We start from the raw sequence: 13,594 nt of genomic DNA, 5'->3' as shown, positions 1-13,594 counted from the left end.
TTGGAATTTAGCTGCACCACCAAGACTCACATCACTGTAGAGATCTAGATTATGAGCTATTCTGGCTGTCCTTGAAAATGCAATATTTTCCTCCACTGCCCTTTTCATGACAGCTGAGTATATCTTTAATGCCACGGAGAGGATGTGCCGGAGTTAGTTTTATACAGAAATAGGTGATTTCCTATTTCTCTAAGAGAAATTACGATTGGCTGGATTTTCCTTACCCTACTCTGTCTAGCCCAGAGAAGGAAAATAGCTTCTTGGCAGATACTACAAGTGGATTACCTTTTTATCTGCACCAACAAGGAGGAAAGGAATGAGTCCTTTTAAGGACATTGAAGAAAATCCAAGCCTCTTACTTTGAGAGCTGTTCTAAGATTTTACTAGTATCATGCAAAAAAAAGAAGAAGGCATTTTTCCCCAAACTAGAACATGCTTATCAACCTTTATTGAAGACTGGAGAATTTTTGTGTGTCGCAGAACGTAAAGGAAATGGAAAAAAAATAAATAATATTTGATTCAATCCCGTAACAAAATAAAAAAAAAGGGGGGGGGGAGATTTGTTCAGTATTCAAGGCACATCCTCTGCTGCTATCCATGCCTGTTAGTGTCTCCATGCCAAGATGAGGAAATGCTAATGCTTGCTCCCGCTGCCAATCACCCCAGTAGTGGAAAAAAAACAGATGGATGTTAAGTGAGAGTGGCAGCTACAGGGAAAATGTTTGCCCGCTGCCTGGCAAGCAGGAAGGCACCCAGTCAAACAGACTGAGGAGAATAGTGCAGGGAAAAAAAACAGAAACAAGGGAAACAAAAGGAAAGGCAAACACATGAAAAGAATTACTAAATAGTCAGCAAGTGAAGATACAGAAAGGGAGAGAAAAGAAACTAAGAAAACAAAAGGACCACTAACAAAATAAAAATTGGGCTATATTAACCCTCAATGTTGATTATACCCCGTTATCCCAGCATAATCTAGGCGTATTATCAAGAGAACAAAAGGAAAGGGCTCACACTGTAGAAAAACGTTATTTGGTTTGGGTGTGCTAACATCTTTGAAGGAGCTCATGTATTCATTTATAGGCGTAAATAAGCTTAACGCCAATTAGAACAAGCTCACATATCAAGTGTGAAGACATATTCCTGTCTGGATGTACCTCTTCCTGGATAACCTGCTAATCTCCTATCTACTTTGAGTAATTATCTCATCTTAAGACACTCTACAGAGAGCTTCCCTTATTGCTGACGCAGTTCCTAGATCTGATCTTGATTTTTGCCTTTGCTCTTCCGTAGTGTAATTGTTGTGCTCTTTTCACTTTTATTGTGTTGTAAAAGATCAGAGGAAAAACTAAAAAAGGTTTTTCTTTTTGTATCAATATTGTCTTGTTGCATCTGGTTCCCCAGTGTTTGTCTGGGTTTTAACCAAAAAACAAAAACGTCCATGTTGGGTTTATTGGCCAAACCAAATAGCCTTTAGATGTTATAGTTGGTGTAATTTTAAACTCAAAAAATCTAGATAATACAATAGTTTACATTGCACACATTCAACACTATTAAAGTCTTCAATTGATTCAAAATGCAGCACTGTAAACTACTAAAATCAATTGAAATGTTATGCAAAAAAAAAAAAAAAAAAAACACAAACTTAAACTTGATGTTGGGTTCTGATATCTTCCTGTAATTTCTCCAATTTTCCTATCAAAAAAATTAAAAAAACTAAAACAGTGATGAAAATAACCATTAGTTGTAGATGTTCTGATTTTTATTCGGCTATAAAGGAATAGCCGAAGAGGTCAATGTAGAATCAAGAAGACACTAAAACATAAAGCTGTGAGGAAACGATCAAGATCAATAACAGAGCATGGTCCCAACTCCTACGTAGGCACAAGATGAGCCGCTGACATCTGAGGAGTACGGGATTAGTGAATCAAACGTTTCACTCTGATGGGTTTTCCAAAACAATCCTACTTAATTGTGCGTGAATATGGCATCGCGTTTCATGTTCCCACGGTTACTCTGACTCACCCCGGGCTCTTCTGAAAAATCAACACAAAGTGAACTTTAAGCCAATGGCTTCACGCAGTTTACTGGATCAAAGTCGTACCAAATGAAACGCCACTGGTATGTCAAATGGGCTCCTTGTTTGACCTTTTACTGATGAAAAGCTGGGAACTAATCAAAGTCAGTAGTGGCAACTGTGGGTGGACACCGCACATTAAAGAAGACCAGCTTGTCCTCTGTGATATTCCACCGAACGAAAAACTGGCATATCAATTTGACGCCGGTATAATACCTGCATTTATTACCCTGAAGGCATGAATAATGATCCAGAATTGGACTAAAGCCTTGAGGGAACTCAAGCAGATAATTATTACCCTTCACGCATGACGCATGACACCTCCTCTCAAGTACAGTCAAAAAGACAAGCTTCTTTCCTGAGAGCCTGATAATGTGGATGCCATTGTCCTTCCGTTGTATTGCCGAGAAATACAAAGCGGCCCAATCTTTTTTTCTTTTTTTTGTCCCCCCCCTCGACAGCAAAGAGTTGTCAGTGCATCTCTCACAGAGAGATTAGCTTCGTAATCAAGACCATAAAACTATATGGTCTGTATTCAGTGTGATGATGATCTAATCAATGTCTCATCCGTCCATGGCACACCCTGAAGCATGAAACGAGCGAGCTGACTGGATTGTTCTCGGGCACATCCGTGAACACTACCTGCCGCGGTTGCATAGCGTCTCAGCGTGTGAGGCGTTGCTTCAACCTGCCGAGCTTAGCAGAAGGCTTGCAGGAGTTGTTAATGTGTCACACCGTTTTTAATTAACCGTCTCCGCTGCATGCTCTGCCAACTCTGCGCACACACAGCCAAGACCATCACATTAACACCGAGCACCGCGCGGCCGTACGACAATTATGGGGCAAAAGATTTATACGAAGGTGAGAAATACGATGCCTTATGAAGCGAATGTTGTGTGCAGTGGTGGATATTTGTTGAATGAAAACCTGCCTGGGTAGCACGACAGTGTATTTTAATGTTTCATCGGTACTTCTGATGAAAAAAAAAAAAAGAAGAAGAGGTATTCGAGTTTAATCCAGGGCTTGCTATGAGGCTCATACTAAAATACTGACAAAACAAATCCCCTGCGATGTTTCACCAACATGAATTCAAACGAATGCACCGAGAGCTAAATGCAACATCAAAGCTTAAAATCCAGGTTGCAAAAAAAATCATGTTTGTTTTGACACAAGTTCTTAAAAGATGAGGTTTTCAACTCGCTGAATTTTTACACCAAAGTACTTTTGACATTTCTTACAGTTTGATCCTCCCTTTGTTGTATGCCAATTTTTTTTTTACATGATAACTGTGCAAAAAAACTGTTTAACCAACAAAAACTGTATCCTTTGTCTTAGTAAACCCACAAACAGATGTTTTAGCATATCTTGCACACACAAACACTTCGAATTTGAACTTCAACTGACAATAACACTCCACTCAAAATGCCCCTGTGGGACTTTCGACTTTGTCAAAATACCCTAATTGCCCCAGGGTCTCAAAATTTGACAAGCATCTGATTTTATGAGCCGATACGCTCGGAACGTTTTGTCCGAAGCAGTCTCGGCTGGTGTTACAAAATGTTGGGGTTGCAGTAAAGGTCAGGGATTACGACACAATAAGCTCCACTTGAACATCCATTTTGGTGTCCTCCTGTTCATGCAAGCACATTTTCAACGACTTTCTGATTGAAAGCTCTCATTCCCCAAACAGATCTTTTATTCCATGTGAAGCATGGCCAGTGCATTCAGCCTCTCCTGGGTGATGATGTTTCTGAGAAAATTCTTCACTCACTGCAAGGTTGAGAAGCACCTCAGAGGTCCCGCTGTGGTCATGGTAAATGGTAAATGGCCAGCACTTGTATAGCGCTTTATCAAGTCCAAGGTCCCCAAAGCGCTTCGCACCATAATCAGTCATTCACCCATTTATACAAAAATTTACACGCTGATGAGCTACATTGCAGCCACAGCTCCCTGGAGCAGAGTGACAGAAGCGAGGTCGCCACACAATCAGCACCACCTTTTGATGTGGACAGTCTATGTTCTCCTTCTAGAGCTCGGCTTAGAGGAGGTCCACACGTGGCATGATGTCATGAAAAAGTTTCAGTAAGAACTTGAAGTCTCCAGCAACGTGGCCAGGTTTGCATTTTTCAGAAATGTTCAATGTCTCTGAACCCCACTGCTGTCCAGAAAATTTCAGTGGCAGTTCTTTGAAAAAGCAAAAACAAATAAAAATAAAATTAGCGTAACGTTTGTAACGTAACGTCCAGCTGTGTGATGTTCACGGCTGTGGATCTAAACTGGCAGGGTTGGGACTTTGACAGGTATCATGAAATAATCTGATTGAAATAACTCAAAAGGGCCGAGTAGCAATGAGCACACCCAGAGGAGACTCTTTAAGTAACCGATTAGAGACCAGCATTAAGTCACATGGAAGTCAAAAGTTTAAGAACAAATGTACTAAGAAGCATGTAATGAAAATGAGAATGCTGGAAAAAAAAAAAAAAAATCAAGTCTGACACATTTTACGAGACAACATTATGAGACAGTATTAGGACTAAAGTCTCAGCCTAAAGAAGGCGTTTTAAAAATAGGAGAATCAATTTTATAACAAAATGCAGCATAGCTATCACATTACCCAAGTTAGCCTCTGTTTGGTTGACCAGTCCCTTGAAGAGCATGCTTCTGAGTGGAGTTCAAACACAAATCAAACCTTTGAATCCTAGGATCAAGAACCTTTTGCTCACCAATGACCACATGACTGATCAACCGTTTGAGACCTAGTTTAAATGACTGTTTGCATTGTACACAAAATTGCATAAATCTAATTTTGTTTAATGTTCCTGAATTTGTTTATTTTTTTTCTCCTTACACCATCATGTGGGCTCAGTGTCAAAGTTAAATTCTCTTTGCATCAGAAACTCTGTTCTGAAAGTCATACAGAATGCGAAACTTCAGATATCAAAATCCTGTTCGTATACAGACAAAAGCAGTCGTTTGTCCAGTGAACCAGTCCATGTTTTGTGTCAAGACATGGTTGTGTTGAACAACAAAAAAAATTGAAGCAGAAAAGTGAACCAATGCATGAATTAAGTTGTGATTTTAAATTCTATCGTGGCGCTTCTGGTACGTAAACTGGCGGGTCCACATTGTCCTATGATGACCTCCATTTTTATCTTCTCTTCTTAAAAAAATAGTTAAACTAGGTAGTAGAAATGTTCAGAAGTTTGAGTAACAGTAAATTTAGATTTATCAGTTTAGACAATATTTTTTGATGTTTCTGACATTGTTGATTTTGTTGACTAAAACTATGAAGGAAATATTTTAATGGTCAAATAGATTAATGGGAACTATAATGGTTGGCCTTTTGATCAATGAATGAAAAAGGACAAAAACATTACTTCTATTATCAATCTATATCCACAAATCTATGCAAAATGTGCAAGGAGGTTGGGGTGTTGGGGAGATGTTGATGACCATCCGCAGTAGGTATTGAGCAAGAGGTGGGGTATGCTGCTATGAGAGAATGACTGGCTGTGGTGTTAATGGTAGAGCAGTTTTAATCGGCTACCAGCAGCTCTGCTGTCTGTTGGGCTGCAGGAGGCCGATCTCAGTAGATCCAAACTGTTTAAGGTCCAATCTTCCCAGGACAACAAACCCAGGCTTTCTTTGGTAACCAGTCTTGATAAATATGCTCTCTTTTCACATTTCCTGTCAGCTTTGTGCACTTCAGCTGTCAGGTCCTTGCAGGTCCATGCAGCCTCTTCGTATCAAACCAAAAAGGGGTTGCAAAGGATTACCTCGCACTGTGGTGAAGATAAGGCTTTTGTTATTGTTTGATGAGCCAGTAGACAAACAGTTAGACTGATAAATATGATGATTTTGAATCGTGTTTAGGATTCTGGGTTTTTGAACACTGCATTGAAAAAGGAAATCCAAATAAATTTGATTAAAAATGTATCTGTGTATTGTTGTGATTGCTTCATCACATCCTGAGATAAATACGTTAATGTCAGTGTCAACTTTATTGATATAGCACATTTAAAAAGGACAGTTGACCAAAGTGCTTTATACCAACAATCATAAGATTGCAGAAAGAATAAAACTGTAACAAAAATGAAACCTTCTCAGCACTATTCATATCTCATACTCAATCAGTCAAAGGCCAGGGAGAAGAGATGAGTTTTTTTTTTTTTTACCATATATGATTGTATGCTTCTCTGCTTTAGGTTTATAAATCTATCAGCCTCGTAATCTATCAAACTCAAACCTTCTCAAAATTTGTAAAATGACAATGCATCCAAAATGAAGAATGAATTTTTGACCTTCCCATGAAGCGACCTCTGTGTTCTTAGGATAAGGATTTTTATATCTTTGTACAGGACTACAGTGAAGAAAGACAGTTTAAACACTGAAATATAATTAATTTCAGTACATGCAAAAAGATGCTCTAATATCAATCAATGATGGGATTAAGCTGCCAATTTGGGGGGATGGCTCATTATCTGTTATGCTTTGCAAAATGATCCAATGTTGCATGGCTCTATTGTCCTGGCATGGCATGCATGGGGCTTTTTACAGGTTTTTCTTTTTTTCTTCACACCAACAATCATGCACCTGTAGTGTGAACACGGGCTTTTGTAAAAAATAAATAACTAAAATAACATTTTATGGCATTTTTTAATTGCTGATAGCATATAATAGGCCTTGGGGGGCAGCTGGGCTTAACAGGTTAAACGACATCCATGAAAATTTACCTGGGCACGTGTACTTTGCTACCGATCACATGTGCGTAAAAACTAGGACTACCACCCATGCACTATTTATCTAGTCTTGTTTTGCTTGGGTTACCAAGGTATCAGCAGTATAAGAAAAGGGAGCTCTTTTCCATTTAAAGCAAGGAAAAAAAAACAGCAATTTAAAACAGCTTTAAAGCCATGGGTACAGAGTCAAAAGAAGCATGACTAACAGCTGGAAATTTAATGGAAGAAACTCTTTAAGAGCACCAGCTTCTCAAAAACTATATTTTTTCCACTTTCTTATTCATCAGATTTCAAATATCAACCTCCAATCCACTCGACAGATCAAGGCGAAAAAGGCTAAACAACAAGGAAGAAAAACAGTAAGAGGATAAAGCAACTCTTTGTGATGGAGCTAAAATTGTTCAATCACGCTACGCATCTTCTTGTCAACGCTTTTTTTCCCACAGTTTTTCTCCACTCTGCTTCTTTCTCACAGTCATTTCAGTGGTCTTCTTATTGTCTACCTGATTTAGAGGCAGTGTCCAACTCATCTCCAGTTGACGTCCATAAACTAATGAGATAATAAATACAACTCTTAGATAGTATAAGGTCATCTTGTTGAATTTATAAAGACTGCAGCTGAATTCATGTTTGCCATTGTGGTATTAAAGCAAGTAGTGAAACATTCACCACAAATTACCAAGATTGCACCTTTCTGTCAAATATTTTGACAGTGCAAGTGTGCAAGCAGGGAGCGATGTTCAGGGAACTGCACCCTAACCTTGTCTCTTTACTAAGTTGTGCTTTAAGCTTGTGTTTTGTCACCAGCAGAATTACTTTAACCTCGCCTGCAAGCTGAATTCTCATGGTATTTGTGCGTTCACAAACAAACACACAAGAATCCATCCTGTATCGCTTCCATTTCAACCGTTTGTGACTGAACCAGACATGGTTTGGGCCAATCACGTTGCAGTATTATGGTTTAAGGTGGGGCATACCCCTGTGATGAAAGCTGTAGCTGCTGAGGCCACATCCGTCACAAAATAAGCATGGCACCAGAGGACGGGCACGTAGCTGCTGCTATTACATCTGTTTTGTCAGAATCCACGATTTCTTCTTTGAAACAAGAACAGCAAGAAGTGCCTTGACAAGCTTACCTTCTTGCTGCTTCTCATTGCGCCTGCTGCTTACATTTTCGTTTGATACCCTGATTGGCTAAAACCAACCTTTGGTAGGCGGCCACTAGATGTCGTTTCGCCCAATCAGCTAGTAAAATTCTGCTGAATGTCCCTCCTTTCAGCAAACAGATTCGATAGAAGCAGTCCCAGATTGATCATGTGCAGAACGTAGAGTGCTACACATTATCAGTCTGGCTTGCCAGGTTAGAATTACTTTCAAATCTTGTACATTTTCTCCAAGATGTTGCCCTTTTAGCCATCTGTTAAGGTACATTCGCACCTATCCCAATCCAGGTAAATATCATGCCTGGATTGGGCAAGATATCTACCACTTGCAAACAATCCACAGCTATTTTCTCCCCAGCTCGCTTCCCTGCGTCATCAAATAGGAGGAGCGTATATACGCTTGCCGGTTCCTCTTTCTGTTTTACTCACAGTGGCAGAGATGGATTTTACCGAGGGAGTCACAATGCTGTATGTAATGGGTCCACCAGATCCTCCAGAGATGCACCCAGGTTCGGCAAGTACCACCGCATGTAGCTCCGTCTGGATAACGGTTGCTTCTAGCTGTACTTCTGTCTTTCTACGGCCCAGTATCAGGAGCTGCTGCCTCACGTTGGGGGATGGATCACCGTCCAGGACGTGAACTACAGGCATCTTTGGTCAGTAAATCCATCATTGCTCAATAGAAATACAGCCCAATTGAAATGTCTAAATATGTAAAAACACAAAAAAAACATTTTTGTGCTTGAATAAATATACAAGGAGCACCTTAAATGTGATGTAAATTGACTGAAAAGTTCAGATTTTACTTAAAAGTTAAAATGTTTGAATTGGGTGAAATTTCACAGTTTTGCTTCACTTTTTGCCCAAAGCGTGCTGTTCGTATCACTCAAGACGTGTCCTGCGCATCGAGGACCGTTAATTCGCTCCTGAAAGTGCCATTACACAGGGATAACATGTAAATCACTCGCTCCAAGCGTCTCGTTCGAAGCCCGTGGGAACACACCTTTGGGACAATGGTGTCTGAGCTTGTGACTAAAACAAACTAAACAAAAAATAATGGTTTGTAGGGACAGCTCTGGAGTTCACAGAGAAGATTGCAGAAATAGGAGTGCTACATGGGGAAGAATTGTTCGCACTGTGACCCGGCACCAAGGTGAACTTGGGTTTGAATCCTGACTGGGGATTATGTAGGAAGATTAGATGCATGTGTGGGTTCATTTTGCAAACTCAGGGTTCATCACTAAAAAAAAACTAAACTAAAAAATACATGTTAGACTAATTTGCAACTCTAAATTACCCATGTGTAGATATCTGTGTGCATGATTGTCCGTGCTGTCTGTCTCTGTGTTACCCTGTGAGCTGTCCTTGGAGTAGTGCTGGAGAAACAAACTTGCTCTTCCCCCACCCTCCCCCCACGCAGCCCTGTTAGGATGAGGTAGACGTAGAAAATGCATGGATGGATGGGATACGGCACAATCTTTAGGTCGTCATGATGGACCCCACTGCACACAACACCGTAAGCAGATAAAACATTGGTGTGTCTTCCATAAAACCTCAGAAAAAAAACAGAAAATGTCTAGTCAGACAAGAAGTACCAGTCTGTTTTCTGCTAAGTGCACCGACTGTTCCCTTAACCTTAAAATGGATTACACATAAACATTAAGAAACATGTCTGACCCCTCCGGCTCTTCTGGAGGCCATCCCTCCAGCGCAGAAACACAGCATTGTGAATTTCAGTGCAGCCTTTTGTTAATAAACCCAGTTTTCACTTCTTTTGTTTTAAATAAAGCAACTCATACTAATATACTTTCTATATTATATTTTATTGTGTCATACATTTTAACACACAGCAGTTATTTACAAAGCAGACCTAAAAAGCAGAGATAGCCGAGGTAGTGCAAAATGTCTTTTAGGCTCGAAGATGACTTCTTTCTACTTTCTACTTACTTCCATGCCTGAAAGCCCAAACGTGGATCCGATATCCCTACATAACCTGGCACCCTTCACAAGCTTTGGATTATGACAGAGGGTGTCTGGTATGCACCGTTTGGCTGTGCGAGATTTAACAACTTAATGACATCAGTGGTTAAGAATATCCTCTACTGTACACGCTGCCTTTCCCTTTCAGGTATTTTCTGTTATGACATGCAACCGGCTGGGTTTTGGTCCCTACCCAGGACCGCAGAACGGGGAAAAAGCAACAGGGGCGCTCGCTGTGGAAAACACCGTAGCAAGTATATTAGGCATATTATGTGCTGCTATGGGAGAAGAGAAGTATCTCATCGACGATGGCCGCAGAGGACCCTTCAGGGCTGGACGGATAAGCCTGTTAGGAATGCTCTCTAAAAAGGCAATAAGTGAGCAGGACGAGGTGATAAATGTTTTCCCTGCTTGCACTCACTCTCGGGGGATATTTTCCTCAACGAATTAATATTGAAGTAAGGGACTCGAGCCGGAGCATGTTTATACCCATAAAAATCGGCAAATTATGAGCACGGTGACAAGCCACTCCATCAGCAGGAATGTTAATAATGTACAATATGCTGCTGCAAAGGTTGGAATAAATGACGATTTCACAAAGGCAGCGCATGAAATGAAGTCAGAGCCATACTCTCCTGATGAGCCCTGTCAGACAGATATTAGCCATGATGATTAGGAAGAAAAATAGCCTTGGAAAAAAACATCTGTGAAGCGCAGGTACGCCCTGGCGAATGTAAACCTATTTCCTTGTCTTCTCCTTCGTTCTGCCTCGCACAGAAACACCCGTTTTCCAGCTGGCTGAAACCTTTGATCTCCTAATTGCTTATTCAGAAATATGTTTAATTGGGTGCAGAAACTGGGTTGGAGAGGCTGAGATTTGAAAAATAACTGACATGCACCCCTCCTCGAGTCAAAGGAATTAGGTGAAACAGGTGGAATGACGACGTCTGTCAGGGCTCCTCCAAGCCATTCAAATGAGAATTGACTGTAATCGTCAAATACCATTTCAGTTATCTCGCAAAACGGGAAATACATGGAGGGGCTCTGCTGTGGAGATCAGTCGGCCTGACGGAGATACTTTGCCTCGCAAAATATTCCATACCCCACATTGCTTTACATTTTATCACAAGCCATTTTAGGGAAACCTGTGGATGAAGGGGAATTTTTGGCATGCATGGGAAACACAATGCCAGAGGAAATCTAAGCCTGCACACCACACTGGTGGTGGCAGCATCATGTTATTGGAATGCACTCCATGCTTGTTTTGGTAATTTGGATTTTTTTCCCCCATCAGAAAGCAATAATGAAGTAGCAATAAATAAATGCATTTCTGTGACTTTTTTTGTTGTTTTACAACCGAAAAACATCAATTTGAAAAATGTGTGCTTGTGTGCATGTGTGTGATGGTAGGTGTGTTTTTTTTTGGTCAGTAATGGATGAGCTGATATTCCAATATGATTTGGTTTTCTTTTTATATGCAAATCAAAAGTGAAAACAAACCATAAAATGCTGTGTTAAGAGAAATAAATAAAATTGGTCTATTTTTGTTCATGTTCCTTCACAGACGCACAACTCCACCTTATATTGTGTCTGAGAGCAAGAGATAATCAAGAACTTTGTTCAAACTTGATGCCTTGGGACAAGGATAAGTGCTAAATAACTTGATAAAAAAAATGTAAATAGCATTAATGTAAATGGACAATGACATAGCATGAAGTAGAGAGGTTGCCAGAATAGGATAAAAAGGCTATTTTTTTTATTTCTATTTGTTTGTTATAAAGAGAAAAGAACATTAAGTTACATTCAAATTTCAGCTCATCTGTTTTTGACCACAAAATGGAAAACTTGCTTTTTGTGTCAATGTAATAGTTTTCCTTCACACAAATACATAATAAAAACACTTTTGTTTCAGTTTTTCACTAATGGTTTCTAATCATATCTAGTTACCAAAATATGTCAATGCTGTTACTAATCTTTTCAGGGATGGTGTTCACATATGATGGGAAGATTGATGAATAGGAGGAGAATAGGAGGTTTGAGACGGGGGCTGTTCACTTCCAGCCAGACAAGGGCTATGAACATGCAGCCAGAGCAGCCACTGAAAGGTTTAGATCCGAGTATATCCATGTCTTAAGGTTGGCTTGTCAAAGTCCATACAAAAATCCTATTGAAGATTAGTGGCAAGGCTTGAAAATTATTGTTTCCACAAGCTCTCCTTTTAAGTTGCCTAAAACTGAGCAATTTGACAAAGAACAGACACAAATTCTAAGTAGAGATTTACCCCCCAAAAAATTTGCAACTTTAACAAGAATCCCATAAAAATACATTAAAGTTTGTAGTTCAAGGGCGATGAAAACTTGAGCACTGTACATGAGGCAAAAAGGGAACACTTGGTGACACTATCTGTGGGAGATGGAGGGAACTTGGCAGGAGGGTTTTGTTTGTGTAACTTTCTCTCTGTTTGGGTGGATTACAATCGGTCTCTTTGTCTGAGCTCCATAAAGCCATCTCAATATGGCTTCAGTGAGAACCAGTGCATTGTTCTGATTTGACACTAACCGCTTTTGAGTTGTTAAAGACACAAAAGTGAACTTTGGATAGCAGCACAGCAATTAAAGCAGTTTCAGTAAAAGAATGCAGCAGAGACGTGCCCCCCCCCATCTCAGTGTTGTTGTGCATAATCTTAAAGATTAAGAAAGCAAACAGCTTTAATTCAGATGCACCTTCGGGCAGATCGGAATCTCTAAAAAAAAAAAGGGTGCATTCTTCTGGTGCCTGGCGTCTCCTCACACACACTTCGTGGAAATCGTGTTTGAACATGATGGAGCGCCGGGCTGAGTGTCCTCTCGCATCAAATCAGCCTCTGCGCAACGCAAGCGCCGCTCGGCGTGACTTTTGCAAATGTAAACAGTGCGTCCGCGTCTGTGCGTTTGGATGGATTCGACCGGCGCTTCGGTTCGAGGAGCGCAACGTGGATGCTTCAGTCTTAAATTGATAGTTTAGTTTGCAAACCCCACAGAGCCGCTGACTGACTACATCCAGGTGCAAACAATTTAAAAACGATTCAACTTATTTCAACAAACCACCGCTGGATTTTGAATTGCTCCTACCTTCCATCGAACTCCGCACTTGCTCCAAAACAGCAACTGTAAAACAGCACCAACTTTAACCACGGTTCCATTATCCCCAGAGTCTCGCGTGCCCGGGCTGCTCCGTCTCCTCCGTAATCCAAAAGCGGCACTGGGTGGGAAAAGGTCGCCGAAACACGCCAACGATTTAAAAACAGCGGGGATCGGGTGCAGGAGGCTGGACGTGCTCGGGTGGGAAGAGTTTGCCTGCGTTGGCAAAACTGTTCATTTGCGATATCCAGCAGAAGGAGCGGGGGAGACCATCCAGCTCGATGCCTGGAAGCCGAGTGAGTCCCGGTGGTGTGCGTGCGTGGAGCTGGACGCACTCTGCCGGGAGAGGAGCGCACAGCCTCCCTCCCTCTCTTCTTTCTCTCTTCTTCTCCTCCTCTCACAGGTTCAGGTAGCGGGCTCCCCAAACCCACATCAAGCCCTGCAGGCTGACCCCTAAATGCCTTCATGTGTTAATCCAGCACCTTGAAGAAAAATCCGCGCAGGCACGCTACCTGTGGA

At 41.0% G+C, this 13,594-nt stretch overlaps 1 protein-coding gene across 6 annotated transcripts in view; it reads right to left on the bottom strand.

Annotated features, from left to right (window-relative positions):
* The window catches only part of npnta (nephronectin a), an 85,620-nt gene extending 72,026 nt beyond the window's left edge, over positions 1 to 13,594 (bottom strand). The window contains exon 1 of one of the 6 annotated variants that reach the window (XM_036137043.1): positions 13,067 to 13,594. In XM_036137043.1, the coding sequence (XP_035992936.1) occupies positions 13,067 to 13,542 (476 nt within the window). In that variant the 5' untranslated portion in view covers positions 13,543 to 13,594. The remainder of the gene's footprint in view (positions 1 to 13,066) is intronic. The other 5 variants (XM_012882211.3, XM_012882212.3, XM_012882213.3 and 2 more) reach the window with 5 other exon arrangements.

This window comes from Fundulus heteroclitus, chromosome 5 (genome assembly GCF_011125445.2).
Source record: "Fundulus heteroclitus isolate FHET01 chromosome 5, MU-UCD_Fhet_4.1, whole genome shotgun sequence".
Classification (NCBI taxonomy): Eukaryota; Metazoa; Chordata; class Actinopteri; order Cyprinodontiformes; family Fundulidae; genus Fundulus; species Fundulus heteroclitus.
The sequence above is the reverse complement of the archived record's forward strand: the minus strand, read 5'-3'. Positions and strand labels throughout refer to the sequence as shown.